This window comes from Trichomonas vaginalis, chromosome II (genome assembly GCF_026262505.1).
Source record: "Trichomonas vaginalis G3 chromosome II, whole genome shotgun sequence".
Classification (NCBI taxonomy): domain Eukaryota; phylum Parabasalia; order Trichomonadida; family Trichomonadidae; genus Trichomonas; species Trichomonas vaginalis.
In genome coordinates, this window is record NC_067204.1 from 15,143,096 (window position 1) to 15,166,438 (window position 23,343).

Genomic DNA, 23,343 nt, shown 5'->3' on the forward strand with positions numbered 1-23,343 from the left:
ATTTTTTAAATTTTGTGAAAACTCAACGGTTTGACACAAGCCCTAAAAATTATTTTACTCAGAATTTTGTTGCTGAATTCAGCAAAAATATATTTTAGGTGAAGAGGTGACATCTCACCCGTTTTCTCACCTCTTTTCTCACCCTAGTTATTTTATAACCGTTTTACATGAATTGTACGATGTATATTTGAAATCCTAAACAATTTCGTAGCTTCTATTTCTTCTGTCAGTACATCGAATGTTTTAACAATGCCGAAAGTTTCTTTATATTTCTTCTTGACGTCAGATAGAAGGAAATCTTCTGCTGTTGGATAGTTTTTGTTCAGAAATTCTAACATGTCCATTTTATTTTCTGCTGGTTTTTCTGCTTCTTTCTTTAAGTCTGCATAGTCGTTTCGCATACGTTCTATCTCTTTGACGGAGTAGTTATATTTCCTCATTGCTGCTTTACATTTTGAACATTGCGGGTTCATTTTTGCATTGTACATTGAAACCTTACCTGCAAGTACGACTAAGGCGTCAATGGTTTTTCTTTAAATCTGAAAGCAGTTGGTCTTATCTGTTCGTTCCATATTTTACCCTTCTGTCTTTATCTTTATCTGCCATACACATTCAGCAACTAACGAAACAAAGTTGTCGTAGGTCTTAAACTCCCCAGATTTATATATGTCAGAGATGTTCTTATATACCAATATCGCAGTCTTGTCCATGACTTTGTGGTTGCAATGAAAACCAAGGAATTCATAATTTACCTTTCGTATGAACTTCTTTATTTCTACCGAATCAGTTGGTTTCACTTCAATTTCGTCGAATTCAGGAATAGTTAGTTTTTTGTTGTTGGATTTCAGGTAGTTTAGGTAGATGGTCAATAAATCCTGCATTTCATAAAGATACTGTTCATTTTCTTCATCTTTCGCACTACAGTCTAAAATTACTTGTTAACAGTTCTTGCTTTATCTTCTGGATTTCTGTTTCGAAAGTATTGAAGAAGGAATGAAGCTTTTCATTTCTACTAACATTGACGTAGGATTCATGACTAACGAGTTTGGTGAAGTTGTTGCTAACATGTTCTTACAATAAAAATAAAAAAAATATTTTATAAAAAACTAAATATATTTTTTATCTTAAGGAAATTCATGAAAATCCAACGGTGAGAAACAGTGAGAAAACGGGTGACATCTCACCTCTTCACCTAAAATATATTTTTGTCGAAAAAATGGTTCATTTACTCACAATATTTTTGTACAAAACAACCCCAAGCTTTTAACCTCTCTTCTGCAGCTTCTAATGCTATCTTAGCGAGTTCATATTCTCTAAATTCTCTCTTTAAATCTTCTTGTTCCCATTGGTCTAGTTCGTATGGCGAGTCTCTATAACCAGAACATATCTCACGTTCATGTTCTATTTGTTTTCATGCATTTTTCTAACTTCTTCTTCGAACAAAGGTTTTGCATTCTCTACTGTATCTTCAAGTTCTTCTTCATCTAATTTCTCATGAACTTTCTTGTCTATGGAGTCCATAATTTTTCCAACTGCTATGCAATATTTTGGAGAAGCCCACATTGCTATATAGTTTACAAGTCTTGGGTCTACATACATTCCTCTAACCTGTTTGATTTCATCAGGAATTCCTGCATGAATTTTGTATAAAAAGCAACCCGCTGTTTTCCGCGGGTTGGTATATTCTTCACAAAATGCCTCAAAATACTCTTCCCAGGACTTATTTTCCAACAACCTTCTAAAGTCCTTCCTAAACTGCTGACACATATTTGTTGCATTTATATAACCATCCTTGTCTCTACGTAAGACTTCAATACCGTTGTAAGTGCCTTTTGTGAATGTTTCGCCATTAGATTTGTTCGTGAACGTTTTTGCTTCGACTGACATTTCTGTTCTTACAATAAAAATAAAAAATATTTTTTGGTGGGACGTCGGACATTCGTTTGTGGCTTAACCGTCGGACCACAACGATAAAAATCTCGACAAAACATAAACGAAGAAGTTTCGACAAAACATAAACGAAGAAGTCTTGACAAAACATTTACGATGAAATCTATTTCCTGTGTTGTTGTCAAAATGTCATGTTGTCACACTTTTTCAAAAAGATGTTAGTTGACCGAGTGACCGAGTGACCGAGTGACCTGGTCGCCTAAAATATATTTTTTTCTATCTTAAGGAAATTCATGAAAATTCACCTGTTGAATTTTGTATAAAAAGCAACCCGCTGTTTTCCGCGGGTTGGTATATTCTTCACAAAATGCTTGTTTTGAGGTCGAGCCACTTTTGGCTCCACCTCTTTTTTCAACCAAAAACTCATTTTTGTCGAATTCAGCACAAAATTCATGAAAATTCAACGGGTGAGAAAACAGGTGAAAAAACAGGTGAGAAAACAGGTGACATCTCACCTCTTCACCTAAAAGTATTTTTCAATACTTTTTCAGCACTTTTCCGTAGTTATATATGAAAGACAATTCGAGATAAAAGTCATAGTACAATGGAATAATATGTTGCACACCATTTGTTGTGAACCAAACTTGAAAGTCAGAGAAACTGTTACTAGGTGGTTCGTAGAATTTAGAAGCAAAGTCATAAAAGTCCTTACCAATACAAAGAAAACTGTTGTTGCTTGAACTGAAACTTGCATGACACATGACATTTTGAGGGTCGAACACGTTTCTATAAACTGTCAAATCTGTTGGTGGGCGTATAAATTTAAACGGACCGTCAGGTGGTAATGGTTCGTTCTGGTTTAGTAACCGAAGAAATTGTGCCCAAGAACGTTTGTCTACTCCCCAATATAAAAACTGTGTATCTCTTGGAGGGTTAATTTCAATCCTTTGAAATGAAACGGTGGAGTTCATCTTATCATATTCTAGTTTCAGATAGTATGTTCCATTTAGTAAAGAGTCGTATTTTTCTTGAAATTCCCAATAGTATTTGTTCATTTGAGTTTGAAAGTCATTTAGAGTTTTCTCAAGACTTTCGTCTGAACGAACTGTAAATATTCTCATTTCGTCAAATTTGTCTATTAGACCATCAGAACCTTTATATTGCCCATGAAAATATACTGCGAACATAAATGCGTTAGTTCTTTTTGAAAACAAAACTCTTCTAAATCCTATTGCCTTTGCATCTGAAGGACTTTGAAGCCAACGAATTGGAAAGTCAAACCTGTAAGCTCCGGATGAAATTTCTTCATCTGATATATTCCTACCAGCGTTTGTAAAGATATAGTCTAACGGTTTTGTATCTACTCCTTTTGTTCTTTGTTTTTCAACCTGAAGCATTTAATATATGTAAAAATATACTGTTTTAAAAAATGTTTTAAAATGGTATGCCATATAGCTTCTTGAATTTGTTAAGAAGTATTTTAACGTATTTTCCATCTGTATCTCTAGCGTTTACATAAGCATAGCCTTCCTTAGTAAAATATACTTGTAATTTCCTATAGTTTACGCCGGTATAAAAGTAGAAAGAGTCTTGTTCTTCGCTATAGTAGTAAAACTCAAACGTATGCTTACCATAGTCTCTAATTTCAATTGTTTCATCTTCTAGTTCGTCGACAAATTCGAATACAATATCTCGAAATTTGCCTATGTTCTTATTGTTTTCAGAACAAGTGACCCAGCGTAAGTTTTCAAGTCTATTGTCGTTTCTTATACGGTTTATGTGGTCTACAAGAGGTAAATTGTTAGGGTTCGGTATAAAATGAGTTGCAATGACAATATGTTTAAAATATTTTTTTCCACTCATACTCATCATAGCATATCCGTTATTTCGCTCACATTCGCTTAAAACTCTTTTTGTCTTTTTGTTTCTGACTTCAAATGACTCACAACAGTGAATTTCATATTTCTCATCTAACAAACAAGTTTCCCAACGGTCTGTTCCAACAAACTCAGCGTACATTTCAAATAAAATAAAAAAATATTTTTTTTAAAATATGTTGTTTTAAATGGTATGCCATTTCATATTTCATCGTCTAACAAACAAGTTTCCCAACGGTCTTTTCCAACAAACTCAGCGTACAGTTCAAATAAAAATAAAAAAATGTTTTTCTCTTTACTTTACGTAACCACCAGCTACCATAAGCCTTTGACGCCAACCCATACCAGCTAATGAAGGTTGACTTTTAGTATTGAAACTAACCTTTGGTTTTGGTTTATCTTCAGTTTTTTGTTTTTCTTCTTCTATCGGTTTTTCGTCACTTTTCGGTTCCTCTGACTTTACTTCACCTGCAGGAACAGTTGTGTCGTCAACATCTTCATAAATATCATATGCCATTTGTTTTTGTTTTCCTTTCAACTTTTTGTGTTTGTTGTAAAGTTTAGAATATTTCGACTCTAAGTCAATGAGATGTTCTATAATGAACTGTTGGTCAGTGAAGTAAACTTTTCCATCTGTTGTCTCGAAAGCTCCTTCAGACTTCAATATTTTATTTGTGAGAGTCTGTTTCTTTTTTGAGATACTAGCCGTTCCATTTCTATGAAAAGTGACTTTATAGTTAGGGTTTGTATTTCCAGACCTGGCACTTTCTATTATTGAATTTTTCTCTTCATCTGTAAGTTCTTTGACAGGTTTTGACAATGGTTCTGAACTTTTTGTTTGTGGTGTCAAATCTACCGTTTCAACTTCTTCGGTCATTTCATCTCAGTAAAAAATTTTAGTTTGGTTTGTTTTCAACTGGTTGTTGTTGTTTTTTAAGTCGGTCTAAAACTTCCTGAGGTATAGGGAGGACTTGACAAACACGTTGTGTAACTGCTGGAAGTCGACAAATCCATCTTGAACCCATTTGTCTCAATGCTGTATTGTTCATTTCATCTCAGTAAAAAATTTTACATTCCCCACGTTTGAGGCGGTTGAGGTTGGTTATTGTTTACCCATTGTTGTGCATGGTTATATCCTCTGTTAAAGAATCTTTCACCTTGGTCCATATAGTGCCCTGCTTGGTTATAGTAGTCATTTGCTTTGTTATAGTAGTTTCCTGCTTGTCTTCCTACATTGTCCATCCATCCTTGAACTTTTCCTCTTGTTTCAGGATTTGGAATAAGATTTGCTGCATCTCGTGCTACCTCCCAACCTTTCTGTACAGTTTGTATAATAGGTTGTGCTTTCTCTTTCAGTATACCTAATGTACTCAAAATCTTCCTTCCAATTCCAAATGCACCTCTGGCTAGTGTTCCCACTGCGGGCAAAAATCTAGATGCGACTCCTGCTATTGCGCCAAATAAACCCATTTCTTATGGGTTAAAAATGACGAATCCAAACAAGGACCCCTATGTTTCTAAAGCGACAAAGAAAGCACTCATGATAAAAATCTTTAGTTCAACACCAAATGCTTGGTTTATGGATATCTTGGAAAACATTCCGAGGTATAGAGAAGATGGACCTCCATACTGGCTAATATTTGTCGGTCAAAACACAAGATACTGTGAAGCCATACCATTACAGTCCAAAAATATTTTAGATGTGAAAACTGCTTTGACAATATTCGTTGACAAATACCATCCAACAAAACTGACATCTGACTGTGAAAGTTCTTTCAAATCAGACGATATTAAAAACTATCTGCGTTCAAAAAATGTAAACCAATATTTCATTGTCGACCAAAACCATTCTGCTCTTGGTGTCATTGACAGTTGTATAAAAATCTTAAGAGACTTAAACCAACCACAAGGTGGTGAAGCAAATGAAATGTCATATGACGACAAGTACAGACACTTCTCCATGGCAAAGATGAGACAAGTTTTAAATATTTACAATACCCGTAAACAAAAAGGTTTGGGAAACCACTCCCCCGAAGAAATGAAAAACAACCCCGACTTAGAGAAAGACTATATATTTAATAGTTTAGTCAAAAGAGACAAACAAGAAAGAATGCCAGGCTTCAAACTTAAGAAAGGTGACAAAGTAAAAATAGAAATACCTAAACGCGACCCATATGAAAATACTATTGACTATGACAACAATGGGAACTCGACAGGTACTCACATTCGTGTTCGTAAAAATAGAAGAAAGTATACAAGAGAATATTATGAAGTTTTAGGCAAACATGGCAAAATGTACACACTGCAAGCAGAAGATAAAACTACTATTGTCAGACCTCGTTTCAAACTTGTCAAAGTTCAAGGTGGTATACTTTCAAAGACAGTTCCTAACAAATATAAGACAACTGCTGACGAATATGCTAAAGAAGTTGAAAATGACGACTAAGCAATTCTATACCATGCGTAAACTGTCATGTAAGGTGGCATGTATTCTTTACTTTGTCCCGTTGTTTGCGTATATCCTGTAACGCGATGTGTATGGTTTCCATCTCCCTGAGTGTTACCCCAGAAACAATTTATAGCAAACTGAACGTCGTCTTTAACATCATATCCTTTACCTTTTTTCATTGCTGACCAATCCCAAAATCTATGCTTATGCCAACCTGCTTGAGATGTACTTAAATCTACGTAGTGACTGTGTGCAGGTAGGTTTTCACCTGAAATCGTTTTACTTCCACCTGTTTCCTTTGAAGAGTTTGCACAATACAAAAACCTGTCGACTATTTGAGTCCAAGTTCCGAGACCAAGTACTACTTCTGGTCTGGTAGAGTTCATTGACGTGTAAATAGAACCTATAGGATATACTGTTTGAAGTATTTCTGTCTTTAACGTTTGAAGCTCTGTTTTGTCAGCTTTTTTATCATATAAATCTTGAGCAGTGAATTTAACTTTGTTTTCATCCTCCATGACATAGACATTTCTACATCTAATGTCTTCATCCGATGTTAAACCTTGTGGAAAGTTAGGAGGTTTCCAATTTAATACATCCCCACCAGTTTCTTCAACCGTTCCTGCAATATTTTCTATACCAACAGTTGCGAAGAAATCGTGTGTATGTCCAACGTCACTTTTCCTGTTTAAGGTTTCTTGTAAGTTTGTAATATTTGCAATGGTATGTGTATGAGTCTTTTTAGAATATTCTTTGTCAGCTCTTGTCACTTCACTTGACATTTTATTGTCAACATATGTTTTATCTGCTTTGTCATCTAACATTGCTGGTAGTTCATCTACGTCATAGATGTTATGTGTATGATGTTTTTGTGGGTATGTTCTATCTGTCCATGCGAGAATATAGTCTCTTGTTGCATCTACATACTCTTTGTCAGCTTTGTTGTCAATATCTGCTTTCAAAAGAAGTTCATCTATAGGTTTCTCGTTTAAAGTTCTTTTTGTTGGATTTATACAAACAGTATGGTTCTTACTGTCTTGAAACAGAAACTCGTCTGTCATTGGGTTTATCGTCAGTTTTAAGTTTCCTTCTTTCAATGACTCAGATATCTTAGAATAGTTTGAAAAGTTTGTTGTGTTCTTATTTAGAGCTTGCAAAATGAGTTGTCGGTTGTGTTGTATTTCTCTCATAGACGCTGTTTCTTTCGACATTTTTATTCTAGATAAAATATGCTTTCAATAGAAAAAGAAAATTCAAGAGTTGCTACAACTAAACCATTAGATGAACTTTTTACTAATGTCGGTCAAAAGTTTGAGACAGAGACCGTAAAGCATGAAGGCTATCGTTTTGACTACCCATTAAGATGGCTAAGAGACCCATCTGTCACAAAAGCTATTGGCTTTCGTAGAATGAAGTTCATTTCAGAAGCCATACATGGTTTCCATTTACGGTCGGTTTTGAAATTCGATACTATAACAAAGAGAAACGTACGTATGAGAAATTTGAACAGGGAAAACTTTTACAAGTGAATTTGCTTGTAAACTTAGAAACAACTCTTCAAGCTTTTCAAGAAAAAATAAACGATATCTATCTCGAATATGCAAAACAGTACAACATTGACGAAGGAGAGTACCATCTCGATATTATATATGACAGGAAAAATGCAACTGTTAAAATCAATAGAATAGAAGACCTTGGAGAAGACGTTTATATTTCTACAAAATATAACAACTTGGCATGGTATAGGTTTCTGAGGATGTTAAATCAGCCTGCAGAATATCCAGTACACCCGGACTTTTATGAAGTCGAAAACCCTAATGGAACATATGAAAATGTTTTCGACTCAGATGCTATTATAGTTCATGCTTCATTTTCTGGCGCCCAAAACTCTTTTTTATGCTTGGCAAATGACTTTTACGAAAAACCTACAAAGCTATATGAACCACCAAGTGGAAGTATTTCAGACTTTCAAGTATGGTTTACAACAGATGGAAGAAAGAGAATAGTTCCATTATACCATGCGTTTTACTTAGAACTTAGTTTCATATACAACTACTATCGAACGGTAAAAATATAATTTTTTAATACGGTTGAGGTGTTGGATTTGGTTGCCAACTAGACTGTGGTGCAGGTTCAGGCTGTTGTATAACAGGAGCTTGTTCTTCTGGTTCAGGGTCTTTAGGTATAATACCAACGAACTGACCTACTCTTTTACCAATATTTTTGACTCCGTTCCAAATTCCTCTTCCTACGGTTTTTATTCCATTCCATATACCTCTTCCAACATTTCGAAAGAAGTTTCCTATTCTTCCAAAGAAACCCATTTTACTATATGTAAAAATCTAATGTCCGCCTAGTCTCTTACGTTTCCTTCTGAGTTCCATTGCATTCTTTAACTGGAGCTCATACATTCTATTTCTCCTCTGGTAGAAAACATATTCTGGGTCAACTCCTGTGTTCGCGTCATCTGCATAGAGTTGTTTATATCCCACTTCAGGGTTTGTATAAAACTCTTTCCATCTCATATTTGCATACCATGGTGGCAAACCTAACGCAGCGTCATTTGACATGGCAGTTTGCATTTGTACATCTGTTGGCACTTGACCATAGTTTGCCATTGCAGTTTGTATTCTAACTTCATTTGGAATATTCTCTGGGTTTGGTTGTCCAGGTTGCTGTGCATTCGCTAAGTTCTGTGCGTCCATTTAATATTAGATAAAAATATCTCTTACGAGTACATATACTGGACATTTGCAGGCATTGGTTCATCTTCATATTCTCTATATCTTTCTGCCACGTCAAATAAGTAAATGACACAATGGAAAAAACCTAAAACAAGTAGTCCTATTTCAAACCACATTTACTTACTAATAAAATTTCTTTGTTATGACACTTTCTCCAGTTTATAGGACCTCTCTCATATTCTATCTTGTCATATATAAACTCATAGTCATGTATGTCCTCTAACCATCTCATAACGGTTTCCAAACCACTTTTATCGGATGTAAAGTAAAAGCATGGATGGTTATGTAAAACGTCTAAAGTTTCTAAAGAGTCTCTCAAAGTCCAGTCTACTTGGTATTGAAAATCCCATGTGTTATAGAACGGCGGGTCCACTATAAAGAAAACATTTTCCTTGTCTTTATATTTTTCATACAACTCTGTCCAATAACATCTCACAAACTCTATACCCTCAATATATTTTTCTATGTCCTCTTTGAAAACATTTGTATAGTTAAGATATAAAACTTTTGACATAAGTGTTTCAATGTCATGAACTCTTATAGCACCACTATATAATAGTCTAGAAGATATACTATCCCAGTCAATATACTCTGCTTTTTTCAAAACCTCTCTGACAGTATTTTTCTTATCTAATGGTATACGTTCCATCTTACCTATAGGTATCTTTTCTTTTAACTCTTTCAATATTTTGTTTGTGTCTGGTATATGTTTGAGACGGTTCATATAGTTGTCGAAGTCATTGCATATAATCTTTGAGTCAGGAAATACAGTATGGCACAAATGAGATATATAGAAACTTCCACCGAACAAATCTACAAATGTTAGACCATTCGGTAGTTTCTTAAGTTCTCTCAATAGAATATCTTTACATCTACTCTTATTTCCAAAGAAGGGTAACGGTGGTTTTGTAAAATTCATTTTATATATATATAATAAAAATGTTTTTACCTGAAAAGTGACAGAAAAGTGACAAAACATGAAAACATATATAATTTGTGAAAAGCTCCTGGAAGACCCGTATATAAGAACTTCATTTTTTACTAAACATCTTCGGGGCTAGAAGGGGCGCAGCCCCTGGAAGCCCCACTGCCTTTTTTTTTTTTTTTTTTTTTTTTTTTTTTTTTTAATAATACATATTATTATATAATTAACATATTCATAATGTTTCACCCTTTCAAAAATATAATCCTCCTCCTCTCAAATAAACATACATACGGGTGGCCTCTTTTTTCAAAAAATTAAAATTTGAAATTTTGGGCTCAAATATTAGAGATTTTTTCAACCTTCAACGATATATGTTGTCTATATCAGACCTCCTTTCTTTTTGATACTTAACATTGTTCCTAAATCTTAGCCGTTAAGGCTGTTCTGAAAATATTTTTTTTTCGAAAAAATTCGAAAAAAATTCTTAAAATTCAAAAATCCCTTAATTCCTGAGGATTTTGGGAAAAAGTTTTTACATGAACATGTGTATATTATATGAAGTATATTGATAAGGTAAAAATCAAATTTTATTGCATATTCATCGAGAAAATAAACTAACGAATCCCTCAAAATTGAGAGGGTAATCCTCCTCCTCTCAAATAAACGTACATACGGGTGCACCCTTAAACAAATATCAGTTTATTTTTAATAAGGTCGATGAAAAAATGAGCGTTTTTAAAAAACCGCCGTTTGAGAGGAAAATTGAGAGCCCCGATGTATACTTTTTGACATTGTCAAAAACTTTGAAAGGACCAAAAAATTTTAGTGTCAGAAAGTTTACAAATGTATACTTTCTGACAAACAGACTCTCAGAAAGTACTCAAACTGCGGTTTTTAATTTCCGCACTTTTTTTGGCGACCTTATACAGTGAAATTATTATTCCCAACAAAACATAAAAATATATAATTAATATAAGTATAAAATGCTATCTCAAACAGGGAAAGCCTTAGCCTGGAATTTCTCCAACAAATCTGCAGGAATACTTGTAAACTTAAGTTCGTAGAGTCTTGTGATTGATTCCCAAGGAGCATCATCGCTATACAACATCAACTCGTAGATCATTTCGCTATTTGTTACTAAAACTTCTTCCATCGAGTTGAAATCCTTTGGAACAGACCATTTGATGAGTTTGAAGAAGAAAACGGTTATAGCCGACCTCATTTGTCCGTCGAGTTTTCTTTGTTCGTCTAATTTCAAAAATGTGAAATGAGCAGGTTCTTTCAAGAATTCAACGCTCACTGTTACGCATTTAACGAATAGATCTCCGAGTACAATGCGATTTGTCAGTTCACTTAACGCAATTGCACAATTAACTCTTAATTTCGGAGATTTCGATTCCGTCATTGCGTTTAACAATGATTCGCAGCATTTATGGTTTAAATATCCATATCTAGCCGCTGATGACAAACTTGCCGCTGCTTCCCACTTAGTTTCAGCGTCGTTCGAGTTATCCATGACTTTCAAAATTTGTTCTAAAGCTGCATCTCTTTCGAACTGGTCATCCATGAAAGGAAGGACGTAAGCGAGACATGCAGCACTGTATGGTGATGTGTTTGTCGTGGAGATGCGAACAACATCGTCTTTCCATGATTTCTCGAATTGTTCTTTGTAGTTTGTTGAAAAAACTTTGAGAACTTTAGAAAGAGGACATAATTGTGGCGGATTCGCTGTTGAAAGCTTGATATACGCTTCGCAAAGGAATGTGCTCGAATACTCAGGTGCCGAAGAGTCTGCAAGCAATCCAATGGCTTCGTACGCGCTTTCGTTGTCGTTTGCCAAAACGGTTGAAAGACATGTTCGTTGTAGAGAGTCAGGGAGGGAAGAGAAGATGAAACTACTGTGGCCAATGCACTCTAGAGCAAGTTTGACTGCGGTCTTGTTGCCGGTTTCGAAGGCCAAAGGAACATAAAATGTGATGATGTCATTCCAGATGTTTATGTCATCAATCTTGTTGATGGCGAGTCTGCTGATGACTTGGAAGGCTGCAACAGCCCCGGATTCCTTCAAAACAGGGTTCAAAACCGACCATCTGGATACGCATTCTGAAGAATAAGCGTAGGCAATACGCCGCATGGCTTGGGAGACTGTTTTGGACGTATCTGGATTTTCGGACTTCATGTTGGCCAGAAACGAATTGAAAATGAAGTCAAATGAATTTTTGAACTCTTCGTTTTCAATAGAAGTCCAAAGGAGGCTCTTGAGAACGGCCAATGACTCATCAGGATTCTCTTTAATGTTCGATTCGGCCCATTTTACGACTCGTGTCAGATATCCGCTCTTTAAATGGCCAGAATCGAATGAAACGTCCTTAACGAATATTGCGAAGGCATGTGCTGTTTTCGACCATGCAGCAGAATCGATTCTGGGTGTTCTGTTCAGTACATCGAAAAATCTTATGAAACAAATATCGATGATTTCACCGATTTGTGAGGCAAGAGTGGTGAAAGCGTGTATGGTATCGATATTGTTGGCTATTTTCATGTAACTGTAAGCTCCTGTGAACATTTCCGCCAATAAATCTGCTGATGTTTTCGCAATTCGCGAATGGACACTGAAAAGATCGAAAACTGAGGTCTTCCCGGTCAATAGAATTGGCCACTGTGAGTAAAAAGCGTTGGATGTGGCCGAAGCAAGCGCTTTTAGTACCATTATCGCTTCATAGCGAAGAGGAACTGGTCCGTGAGCAAAAACAATGGCAGAGACCAGGCTGGTAATTGAAGGAAGGTCGAATGTACGTGGAGGTGCATCTAAAACTGTTAATTGGAGAGCTCTTAATGCTGGTTTTTGTATTTCTATGTTATTTGTTGCAATTGCTTGCGTTAAAAATCTAATGGACTTGATATATATAGAAACATCTAAACTCTTTCCACTGAACGCCGAAATATTTCCAATTATTGTAATTGCTCTGCGATAAGCTTCTTCTGAGATAGTATATTGTGTATGACATAATGTAAGTAATTCATCGTGGAATGCCTTAAGTCTCAAAGTATTTCCATAAAGAATAGAAGAAATTGCTCTTAGAATTGGAGATGGATCATTTTTGAAATTCTTATTCTGTGTAATTAGTATGGATACAACAGTTGTAATTGCCTCATCTGTAAATTGTAAAAACTTTTTGTCAACACAAATTGATGCAATTGCATCGCAAAATTTTGTTAATATTGAAGGAATTGGAGGAATAATCTCAGCTAGAGTAGCAAGAAGGTCACCAATTTCAGTTGCTTCTTTTGATTCAATGTCTTTATTTTGTAATTGTTGAATAACGTTTTGAATTCGCTCGCATTTTATTGATTGCCTGTCATGGTTGTCAATAAACTCATCAATTAAGTCTTCTGCTGTAACTTTGGGTTGTCTGTGCATTAAAATAAGTCGGAATTTTGAATTTTGTAAAAAAAAGTGAATTAGATAGGGGGAGGAACCACTTATAAATATTTTGACTTGAAATATTCGAATTCAAATATGTTACTAAGTGAAACTTATAGATGTATAAAAATTTGGCTAAACTGATGAAAAATTTAAAAAATTTTCTGCGTTTGCTTGATTTTTTATAGTCATTAAGTCAAAATTCAATTTAAAAAGGAGAATTATAGATAAACAAACAAAATTTATGAACGTTTAATTAGTATAAAAATATTTTTAACAATTATATCTTTTAAGTGTAGTGAATAGTAATAAATTCATGAGTAAGATAGGATGCAATGAATTGATTGGATAATATGTATCAAAATTAAAATGATATTAATTTTTCTGATATATCTATGAAATTTGTATCAAAACGGGCAAAAAGGATGTTTCTGTTGAGGACATTTGATATTAACATGTTACTTACTTACGTTTAAATGGTTTTGATCCAAAAATTCCGATTTTTTTTAGATTACAGAATAAAATCGTTCATAGAAAACTATGGCAAGCATTTGTAGCAGGTTGATATTTCCTCATCTTGACCGTGAAGGCAAAATCTACAAACTTTTCTGGGACATCGTTGACATTGAAAAATACAATTAGGACAAACAGCGTGGTGACATATATCACATTCACTTTTGCAAACATATTTTTGGCAAACGTAGCATAAATTAGAATCAATTTTTGATTGTTTCATTGATCCGATTTCCATTGTAACAATGGTATGGGCTTCTCTCACCTGCTTTGGAGTTGCTCTAATAGAATCGAAAAAGTCCATTTCTAAACAAGAAACAATTAAAAAAATTCACGGTGAAAATAATTTAGGGTCATACAACTCTACTCCCTTAATTATTTTTGGCACTGACTTAGGTTATTTAATGAATCGTTCTTCTTCTTTTTAAAAATTTTCAAGTATTTAGTCGGACGTTTATTTAAACCGAAAAATTGTATCATAGATTTGACTTCGGCAAACAACTTTACAAATGGTAAAATGGCAGAGTTTGTCTTAATGTATTATTATCTCTGTGTGTATAATTGAAGAGACAATAGCAAAATTTGAGACTCATTGAAAAAATTGTCTCATTTCGGTTTACCATTTTTCATTTCGGACAGTGCTTCTTTTTAATGATGCTATCCAAATCTAATTCACCATTTGGCCCCAGCAAAACCATTGGAGCTCCAATAGCGTCAAAGTGGGGAGCGGCGATCCAACCTACTAATCATTTTGCATCATCAAATGAAAATGACAGAGAATTATCCAATAATGGACCTGGATTAGGCTTAGACATCAAAAAAATATATAAAATTTGATCATAAATAAAATCGTTTTAAATTACTTGTTCATTTAAATTATAACAATTATTTTTGGTTTTATATTTTTTTGGATCAAATCCATTTTAATAGAATTTATATACTATTCATCTATTAGTAAACACTACCGTATATTATTTTTTAAGCTATCTTATTTTTTGAAGTTTTATTCAAATCTTTGGTCGCAAGAAGAATTGCATGATAAATAAAAACATTTAATCAAAGTCAATTTTATTTTTCATATTCAAATGGACTGAGTGTTAACATTTAACATTTTTTGCTAATTGTCGTCAAAAATTAGGCGTAAAGCAAAAATTGATATTTCATATGGTTTTATGATAGATAAGCATTATATTCCCACTCATTATATTCGTAAATTTTGATGTTTATCCTTCGCTTTTAAGATCATTGAATTTGATTTTTATATAAAATAGTTATATATTAGAAAATAATATGAGTTTATGTGATATTATTTTTCAGAAGATTTCATTCTATATGCCTATGAAAAGTACTCTCAAAACTAACTTTTTCCTAATTATAATTAAATCTAGAATATTGTATTATGCTTAGTATTATTTCATTTTTCTCATTCAATTTAGAATTTACAAATGTCAAAAAATTGAGAGCTGTCACTTTTGATGAATTTCTGTTTATTACACACATGACCTTCATAGGTCGATTATTTTGCATTTTGAGCATATTTGGCCAATTTATAAAAACGATTAAAACAAAATTGACAACTTTTTGTGAAATTTAATGGATAAATATATTCTTTTCAATGTTTATTGCAAAATTATATCGTTTTTCATGAAATGGATTGTAAACTATTTGAGAAGTTTTCCCAAAAAACATATTCAAACTCAATAAATATATACTTTTTAGAAAAATCCAATATATTTAACGTGTAAATTGTTTCTGGAAGCGAATCGATTCAAAAAATGGAGTTTTCCAAATTCGGAAAATCCCAAATTTGAAATAATTGGTATTTGATGTGAAATATTAAATCTAAATACTATTCCATACTAATAATACAAAGTAGTTTCGTGCCGCTCAAAAATGTAAAAATAGAATTTCTCTCAGTAACGATATGTCAGAATTTCAGATTTGAATAAAATTGGGATACCTCTCAAATTATACGAAAGTTCAATAATACACTCAAATTCATAGAAGATTCAAGGAATGAAAGAATGGCATGTCTTTATATGTATATTATTACGAAATTATACACAGTTTTAAGTAATTTTTAATTGAACATTTCCTTGAATTTAGAATTGGGACGAGAACTAATCGTTGTGAAGAATTGTCAATGATGCAATTTGAGCAACAAACTATTATGCGTTATGTTTTGATCACTGATCTATAGTGGTTACGTATGAATGTTCGGAAGATTAATTTTTGGGTAAATAAAAAATCTAACTGTATTCAACCTCAATAAATTAATATTACTTACATTAGTCTAAATATCGTAAAATAATTGATTAGAAAAAGATTTCGATCTCTGAAAGGTATGTGCAGAAAAAAAACCTTATGATCAAGTAGCATTCAATTTGTTTAAATATTTTTCAGGTGACCAACTTAGAAAGTTATCGAATACTATAAAATTAGTAGATAATCTGAATTAAATCAAATTATTTTATTTTGGAATTGAATGGTTACAATTGACAACAACCATCAATCGTATTCATAAGGTTTACTCAAATTTCCACTTTTTGAGAGTCTATCGAATTGCAAAAACGATCGACGTATATTTACCTCACTTTTCAAAACATGCTTAAAATACAGCAGCTCACTGAAGACATCTATTGGCTTGGCGTCCTTGATTCCAACCTTGCTGTCTTCGATATCATCATGGAGACAAAGTATGGTACAACATACAACGCTTATCTTATAAAGACCCCAGAAGGTGCAGTTCTCGTCGAAACAGTTAAGGAGACATTCTTCGATGAATACATCGAGAAGGTTAAGTCCGTCATCGGCGACATCCACAAGATCAAATACCTTATCACAAACCATACAGAACCAGATCACTCTGGCTCCATCAAGAAGATGATCGAGCTCATCCCAGATCTCACAGTCGTTGGCTCCAAGACAGCCCTCACATACCTTGAGGATATCGTCAACATCCCATTCAAGGGCCACTCCGCTGAAGATCTCAAGGTCCTTAAGTTCGGTGGCAAGTCATTCGAATTCATTTCCTGCCCATTCCTTCACTGGCCAGACTCAATGTACACATGGGTTCCAGAAGAGAAGACACTCTTCACATGCGACTCATTCGGTGCTCACTACTCACCAAAGAAGTCCATCCTCATGAGCCAGCTCCCACCAGAGGAAGAGGAAGGCTACCAAGATGCTCTCCTCTACTATTACACCGCCATTTTCGGCCCATTCAAGGAGTACGTCATCAAGGGAACAGACAAGATCCTCAACCTTGACATCAAGCTCGTCGGTCTTGGCCACGGCCCAGTCCTCGATGCTCGTATCAAGGAGACAATCGATACATACCGCAAATGGTCTGCCCCACTCCCAACACACGAAGGCAAGGAAGTCGTCATGGTCTACGCCTCTGCTTACGGCTACACAACAGAGATGGCCGAAGAAATCAAGGCAGGCATCCTCGCTAAGATCCCAGATGCCAAGATCAAGATGTTCAACGTCAACATCCAGAACTATGGCGGCCTCAAGGGCGAGATCATGAACGCCATCGCTACAGCTGACGGTGTTCTCCTCGGCACAAACACAATCAACGGCGACGCTGTTCCACCAGTTTGGGATGTTGCCCTCTCCATGAACCCAATCGTCCATGGCGGCAAGATCGTCACAGCATTCGGCTCATACGGCTGGTCCGGCGAAGGTGTCGACAACATCATTGCCAGATTCGATCAGATCCGTTGCAAGGTTATCGACGGCTGCAAGATCAAGTTCCGCATGTCAAAGAAGGAACACGGGAAGGTCAACGAATTCGGCCAGCAGTTCGGTGAAGCCCTCATCACAGGCAAGGTCCCAGAACGCGCTGTTCCAGGCAAGGTTGTTGGTGCTAAGGACTGGTCCGAGCTCAACCCAACAGGCGCCGTCGTTCTCTGGCGTTGCGTCATCTGCGGCGAAATCTACGCCGGTGTTACACCACCACTCCAGTGCCCAGCTTGCGGTGTCGGCCAAGACCTCTTCGAACTCTACGAGGCCGAGCAGGTCACACACAAGTCAACAGAGCCACTCAACTACGTCATCGTTGGCTCTGGTGCCGCCGCTGTTGCTTCCATCGAAGCCATCCGCGCGCGCAATGCCGTCGCTAAGATCACAATGATCAGCCGTGAAAAGGTCATGCCATACTACAGACCAATCATCGTCGATGCCCTCAACGCTGAGATCGCTCCAGACAAATACTTCCTCAAGAACGAAGAGTGGTACAAGGAGAACAAGATCGAAATCAAGCTTGACACATCCGTCACAGCCATCGACACAAAGGCCAAGAAGGTCAAGCTCTGCCGCGGTGATGAACTCGCCTACGACAAGCTCATCCTCGCTACAGGTTCCCGCCCATTCATCCCACCAATCGGCCACGAGGGACTCTCCGGCGTCATCGTCATCCGTACATCCGCTGATGTCGACCAGCTCAAGGCCGCCTGCCAGACAGCTAAGAAGGCCGTCGTTATCGGTGGTGGTGTCCTCGGTCTCGAGAACGCATCCGCTATCAAGGAGAAGGGCGTTGCTGTCACAGTCGTCGAGTGCATGCCACGTCTCATGGCCCGCCAGCTCGATACAGAAGCTTCCGCTGTCCTCCTCGAGGAAGTCAAGAAGTTTGGTGTCGATGTCCGCCTCGGCATGACAGTTTCCATCAAGGGCGATGGCAAGCACGTCACAGGCGTCCAGGTCGGCGAGGAGTTCATCCCAGCCGATTTCGTTGTTGTCAACGCCGGTGTCCGCGCCGAATCCGAAGTAGCCGCTGCAGCTGGCATCAAGTGCGGCCGCGGTATCATTGTCAACAACAAGATGGAGACAAACGTTCCAGATGTCTACGCAGCTGGTGATTGCGCATTCCTTGACAACATGAACCAGGGTCTCTGGGCTCCAGCTCTTGCTATGGGTAAGGTCGCCGGTGCTAACGCTTGCGGCGATAACAAGACATTCGCTTTCGCTATCGAACCAGTCTCAATGATCGCTATGGGAACAGATCTCTTCGCTTGCGGCAACCCACCAGAGAGCGCACAGGGCTACAACGTTGTCTCTCAGAAGGATGACAAGGAAGGATCCGCTATCAAGCTCTACTTCAAGGATAATCGCCTCGTTTACGCAGCTGGCTTCAGAATCCAGAAGATCTCCGGCTCCCTCTTGAAGGGCGTCAGAGAGGGCCGCTCATTAGAGCGCATCATGGCTGAAATCTTCTAAAGAAGATTTCCAAAAAATAATTTTAATAATTTCGATGTTCGAAACGGCTCGCTTTGGTAAAAAAAGTTTTAATAATCTTCTCAATTTTTTTCCAAATATTTTTTTCCATTGAAAAGAATTTTAAAATTGAATTAATAAAACAGTTTTCTTGATATAAATTTTGACATTCATTTTTCAAAAATGGAAGAGTTTATTGAGCGTTTAAAGTCAATTTATGAGGAGAACATTGCGGATCAATATGAGCTGGCTGCCGAATTCCTTCCTCATTATGAGACTTTAGAGAAATTGCTTATTATTATTCAAAAACAATCCGAATATGATCAAAAACTTATTACATATGCAATATCTAACATTGCACGCATTTGCAAAAAGGGATATTTCGATAAATCCGGTCAATATCCTTTATTGTTTAATCCTATTTTGGAAATTTACTATTCAACACCAGACATATATGAAGAGTTGTTACAACTATACTTCAAAATCTCTCAAAAGTATGAATTTACAAGCGTCGCTATATTACAATATTTCATTGAAAAATCTAAAGATCCCGATACAGTTGAGAGAGCATTCCATTCATTTTCAATAATATCACGCATATTAAGAGATGACAAGATAGCATTCTGTGACGGAAATAAAGAAGAAGCAGTAGAAGTATTTTTCCAGACAACTGCTGAATATTTACAGCAAGAACAGCTTTCTTGTACAATTCTTTGCACTATTTATAATGAAATACATGGATTTTTCCAGAGTCCGCAATTTCATGAATTCAATTTGGGAGAAAATCCTGTTTTTATTTACTCATTACATATACTATATGAAAAGGAATTAACAACTGATACTTGTGACGTATTTTTATCAATACTTAATTTTTATTATGAAATTTATTTATTTGGAGTACAAAATCAGGTAGCTATCAAAAATATAATTGAGTTCATCCATGAAAATTTAGAAGTATTAGTAGAGAAGTTTAAAGAAGTACCTGAATTGTTGTTCCAGATTTTGAAAATCATAAATAAGAATTTTTCAGCTTTACAGAAGATCTGGCTAGAGAAATTGAACAGTATATTACTTATATTGATTCATTGTGCTAATATTTCGGAATATGAAAACGATTTCGTAAATAATCCAGCAGTTTTTTATGGAAACACTTATGAGGCTCCAGATGATAACAAAATCCTCACAGTACGATGTTATGTATATTTGTTCATCCAAAAGATTGCTTCTCCTGAGAATTCAGAAGATTTATTTAATGTATTATGGGAAACAATAAATCAGGCTGAAAATTGGTTCGAAATTGAAAGCTTATTGTATCTTATCTCATCTTTGTTCGAAAAATTCGGAAATACGCAATTTTTCCAGGAAAAAATTCCAATTATTTTTGAATTTTATGAAAGTAATAAGAATGAGCTTTTATTATGCTCACTAGCTCATTTTGCTTCCAAAACCCTTGAAATATTAAGTTTGGATTACGTCAATTCCGTATATAATCAAATTTTGGAAAATAATTTTATTGATAATCTTATTTGGTATTTAGTATTCTCAAATTTCATTGTTTCAATCATTTCTAAGACGAATTTTGAAGTTCCTCTCGATCTAATTAAGGAAATATATTTTCATGAAAATTTTGCGAATAATACAATTTCTATTCGTCTAATTTCAGCAATAGTTGGGAATAAGCAATACAGACCTTATCTTTTCGAACTTGTAGAGGACGAAACTGTTCCAATGAAAAATGTTTTGGAAATTATGATAGAAAAAGATAATTCGAAGGATGACGATTTATCTGATATCAATTACCATGATCTTTTGGACCTAATTAGAATCCTTGTTGTTAATTTTGGAAGTAATTACAAATCTGAAGATTGTAATGGCGAAACTATTGCTAGAGCTATGCTTAATACTGTTTGCCAGTCTATTATGTGCATGGATGAAGCAATGACTGTTTTATCTTCAGTATTTTTATATTGCGAACCAAAAACTCAGATTTTTATTGCCATTGCTGAAAAGCTTGGAGATGAAAAGGTTATTCCTGATGATCTCCAAAATGGAAACGTTTTGACAATAATTTATAAATATTATACAGAAAATAACCCAGATGAATTACAGGAATTAATTAACTATTGCAATGAACAGAGAATATTTGATTTCGAGAGCAATATCGAATACTCTGATGGAGAAATTACAATAACATATTAGTGAATCGCTTACATCCATTAATTATATTTAACTGCTTGATGTATATTGATTTTAATTATAATAAAGTAGATATATTTAAATATTTAATTTTTTTTATCAATAATAAAGAGTAAATTCGAAATTTTGTAAGATTATATTCATAACTGAGACAAAATAGCAAAATATTTACTATTATCAATTGTATGAACTCAAAAACAAAATCAATATTGAACTTAATTTTGTTTTATTTCATTTTCAATCAACATGTAAAATGTTTGGCACTAATATATTAAAAAGCATTTAGATTTTACTATATTTATTTGTGATCACAAAAATTTGCAAAATATTTATTTATAAGACAGATAATTTTTAATATCAAACAACAAAATATATCAAATACTCTTCCAAATCTCCATATTTGTATAAGGAAGTCCATTTTCTTGGGATATTATACTCACAAAGAGCGCATTTAGCAGCCACTCTTCTAGATCTATCGATGCAATCCATGCACATTACATGTCCACATTGAGCCATGTACAGATTTTTGCCTTTACACTTGCAATGCTGACATTCTCCATCTCCTTTGTAACTAATCAGCACAGATCTAAAGAATTGAACGCATTGTTGCGATAAAGTATAGCATAATATTATTAAATCTATTATTTTTGTTATTATATAAATTGAAGTGTAAAAAATTAAATTTTTTGGTATAGAATTTTGGGGTACTCCAGATAAATAGCAAACCCAAACCGGAGTAACAAGTATAAAACGTATTATAATAGACATATTTGTCAGTAATCCGATACTTCCATTTTCGATATCGCATTTTCTGAAAAATTGAAAGCCAATTGCTATTGATTTCATTGCTCCTATTAAGAATAGGACGCAGAATGACATGAGAACTGAATTTATCAGAGCTCCAAATAAATCGTACGGTTTTCCAATTGAGAAATATAAAATTGTTCCACATACATATGAACAAATTACGTCGCCGAAACCATAAATTTTATTAATAAATCTAGAACTTAAAGAAACTTGTTCACTATGTTTTAATTCTTTGCAAGAATTATGTATTGCAGACTCAGAGTTAACCAATACATGGTACATAGCATAAATGACTATTGTTTCGAGCCAATAATGCGCTAACAAAACACAAATTGAAATAAAACCTGCTGTTATTGTCAGCCTTTTGTAAAAGGAAAGTAATTCAGGGAACATAAAATATGATTCTGCTATATCCTTCTCTTGGTCTTGTTCAGGCATCAAGTTGAAAAGAAGGAACGAATTTTTGATTCATTTTGAGGTTATCTACAAAATCATTAAAAATTATAAAATCTTTCTTAATAGCTTATTTTAATCAATAATGTATTAAACATTATTCAAATTTGTAAATCTCGCTTCAATTTTAGAATTTTACATGTCAAATCATGTAAATCAGATCAATGTCATATAATTGTCATATCCTTAGAAAATTGTCGGATTCGTAAATTCCACGATTCCATTACTGGAAAAAGTGACTGAAAAAACATTTATTACATAAGAGTTGATTATTGAAGAAGTATTGGAGTATAATTGGGAAATTTTTAATTTGAAAAATTTTTTTTCTGATTTCAATTTTTTTAAAGGTAGTCTCACGAGAAAACTGACGGTAAAAATTCGATGAAACCAGGTGCATTGTATAGTACATATATGTGGTAAATAAATGTCGATTAGCTTTGTAAAAAATATCCCACAGTTTTTGAGATCTTGAAAACGGCCATTCAAAAAGTCGAAAATTTTTCCGAGATGTTAATGGGCAAGACAGTTTTTCGACAAATAAATCGTAAACATGGGAATTAAAATAAGGCGTTATATTACATATATGGTAAAGAATATGGATATGAAGAGCGTTAGTAGAATGGAAAGACTTTGAAATTTTAAAAAATTTATCTGGACTAAAAAATTATTTGATTATAAAAAACATATTATATATCAATTGCTATATAGAACTATCATAACAGATTTTGAAAAAGCCGCAAATCCCCAAGCTGGAGAATTCATTAAATACTAATTATTCAGCTTTTTATTGGAAAGGAAGGTAGTGTAGTTGTTGGGAACACTATGCTCTTTTTGAATCTAAAAGGCAA

General features: G+C 34.8%; 11 protein-coding genes and 3 pseudogenes across 14 annotated transcripts, besides 2 other annotated features; 4 read left to right on the plus strand and 10 right to left on the minus strand.

Annotated features, from left to right (window-relative positions):
* Positions 1 to 10,082: part of a mobile genetic element that runs on past the window's edge.
* Positions 153 to 1,067, minus strand: TVAGG3_0548440 (annotated as a pseudogene). Its single transcript has one exon. A coding segment is annotated over exon 1 (915 nt).
* Positions 1,226 to 1,887, minus strand: TVAGG3_0548450 (annotated as a pseudogene). The gene has a single exon. A coding segment is annotated over exon 1 (662 nt).
* TVAGG3_0548460 (uncharacterized protein) lies at positions 2,427 to 3,287 on the minus strand (the record flags this gene model as incomplete). The annotated part of the gene is made up of 1 exon (XM_051238090.1): positions 2,427 to 3,287. The coding sequence occupies one exon, from the start codon at positions 3,285 to 3,287 to the stop codon at positions 2,427 to 2,429; it is 861 nt and encodes a 286-aa protein (XP_051095914.1).
* Positions 3,325 to 3,909, minus strand: TVAGG3_0548470 (His-Me finger endonucleases family; the record flags this gene model as incomplete). The annotated part of the gene is made up of 1 exon (XM_051238091.1): positions 3,325 to 3,909. The coding sequence occupies one exon, from the start codon at positions 3,907 to 3,909 to the stop codon at positions 3,325 to 3,327; it is 585 nt and encodes a 194-aa protein (XP_051095915.1).
* On the minus strand, positions 4,063 to 4,644 carry TVAGG3_0548480 (phage tail repeat-like family; the record flags this gene model as incomplete). Its single annotated transcript, XM_051238092.1, has 1 exon — positions 4,063 to 4,644. One exon carries the CDS (start codon positions 4,642 to 4,644, stop codon positions 4,063 to 4,065), a length of 582 nt encoding a protein of 193 aa, XP_051095916.1.
* TVAGG3_0548490 (uncharacterized protein) lies at positions 4,664 to 4,816 on the minus strand (the record flags this gene model as incomplete). Its single annotated transcript, XM_051238093.1, has 1 exon — positions 4,664 to 4,816. The coding sequence occupies one exon, from the start codon at positions 4,814 to 4,816 to the stop codon at positions 4,664 to 4,666; it is 153 nt and encodes a 50-aa protein (XP_051095917.1).
* On the minus strand, positions 4,836 to 5,237 carry TVAGG3_0548500 (uncharacterized protein; the record flags this gene model as incomplete). Its single annotated transcript, XM_051238094.1, has 1 exon — positions 4,836 to 5,237. One exon carries the CDS (start codon positions 5,235 to 5,237, stop codon positions 4,836 to 4,838), a length of 402 nt encoding a protein of 133 aa, XP_051095918.1.
* TVAGG3_0548510 (uncharacterized protein) lies at positions 5,254 to 6,213 on the plus strand (the record flags this gene model as incomplete). The annotated part of the gene is made up of 1 exon (XM_051238095.1): positions 5,254 to 6,213. The coding sequence occupies one exon, from the start codon at positions 5,254 to 5,256 to the stop codon at positions 6,211 to 6,213; it is 960 nt and encodes a 319-aa protein (XP_051095919.1).
* On the minus strand, positions 6,896 to 7,427 carry TVAGG3_0548520 (phage tail repeat-like family; the record flags this gene model as incomplete). The annotated part of the gene is made up of 1 exon (XM_001315385.2): positions 6,896 to 7,427. A coding segment is annotated over one exon (532 nt), but the record flags the coding sequence as incomplete, so codon positions are not given.
* Positions 7,446 to 8,050, plus strand: TVAGG3_0548530 (annotated as a pseudogene). The gene has a single exon. A coding segment is annotated over exon 1 (605 nt).
* On the minus strand, positions 8,298 to 8,540 carry TVAGG3_0548540 (serine threonine-protein phosphatase family; the record flags this gene model as incomplete). Its single annotated transcript, XM_051238096.1, has 1 exon — positions 8,298 to 8,540. The coding sequence occupies one exon, from the start codon at positions 8,538 to 8,540 to the stop codon at positions 8,298 to 8,300; it is 243 nt and encodes an 80-aa protein (XP_051095920.1).
* A 385-nt stretch (positions 10,083 to 10,467) lies between the features above and the next one.
* On the minus strand, positions 10,468 to 13,388 carry TVAGG3_0548550 (malaria antigen-related family; the record flags this gene model as incomplete). The annotated part of the gene is made up of 1 exon (XM_001315386.1): positions 10,877 to 13,306. One exon carries the CDS (start codon positions 13,304 to 13,306, stop codon positions 10,877 to 10,879), a length of 2,430 nt encoding a protein of 809 aa, XP_001315421.1.
* Positions 13,389 to 15,278: 1,890 nt separating this feature from the next.
* Positions 15,279 to 15,315: a mobile genetic element.
* Positions 15,316 to 16,410: 1,095 nt separating this feature from the next.
* Positions 16,411 to 19,126, plus strand: TVAGG3_0548570 (diflavin flavoprotein A 2-related family; the record flags this gene model as incomplete). Its single annotated transcript, XM_001315387.2, has 1 exon — positions 16,427 to 19,042. One exon carries the CDS (start codon positions 16,427 to 16,429, stop codon positions 19,040 to 19,042), a length of 2,616 nt encoding a protein of 871 aa, XP_001315422.1.
* A 96-nt stretch (positions 19,127 to 19,222) lies between these two features.
* TVAGG3_0548580 (armadillo (ARM) repeat-containing protein family) lies at positions 19,223 to 21,238 on the plus strand (the record flags this gene model as incomplete). The annotated part of the gene is made up of 1 exon (XM_001315388.1): positions 19,223 to 21,238. One exon carries the CDS (start codon positions 19,223 to 19,225, stop codon positions 21,236 to 21,238), a length of 2,016 nt encoding a protein of 671 aa, XP_001315423.1.
* Positions 21,239 to 23,343: the final 2,105 nt, after the last annotated feature.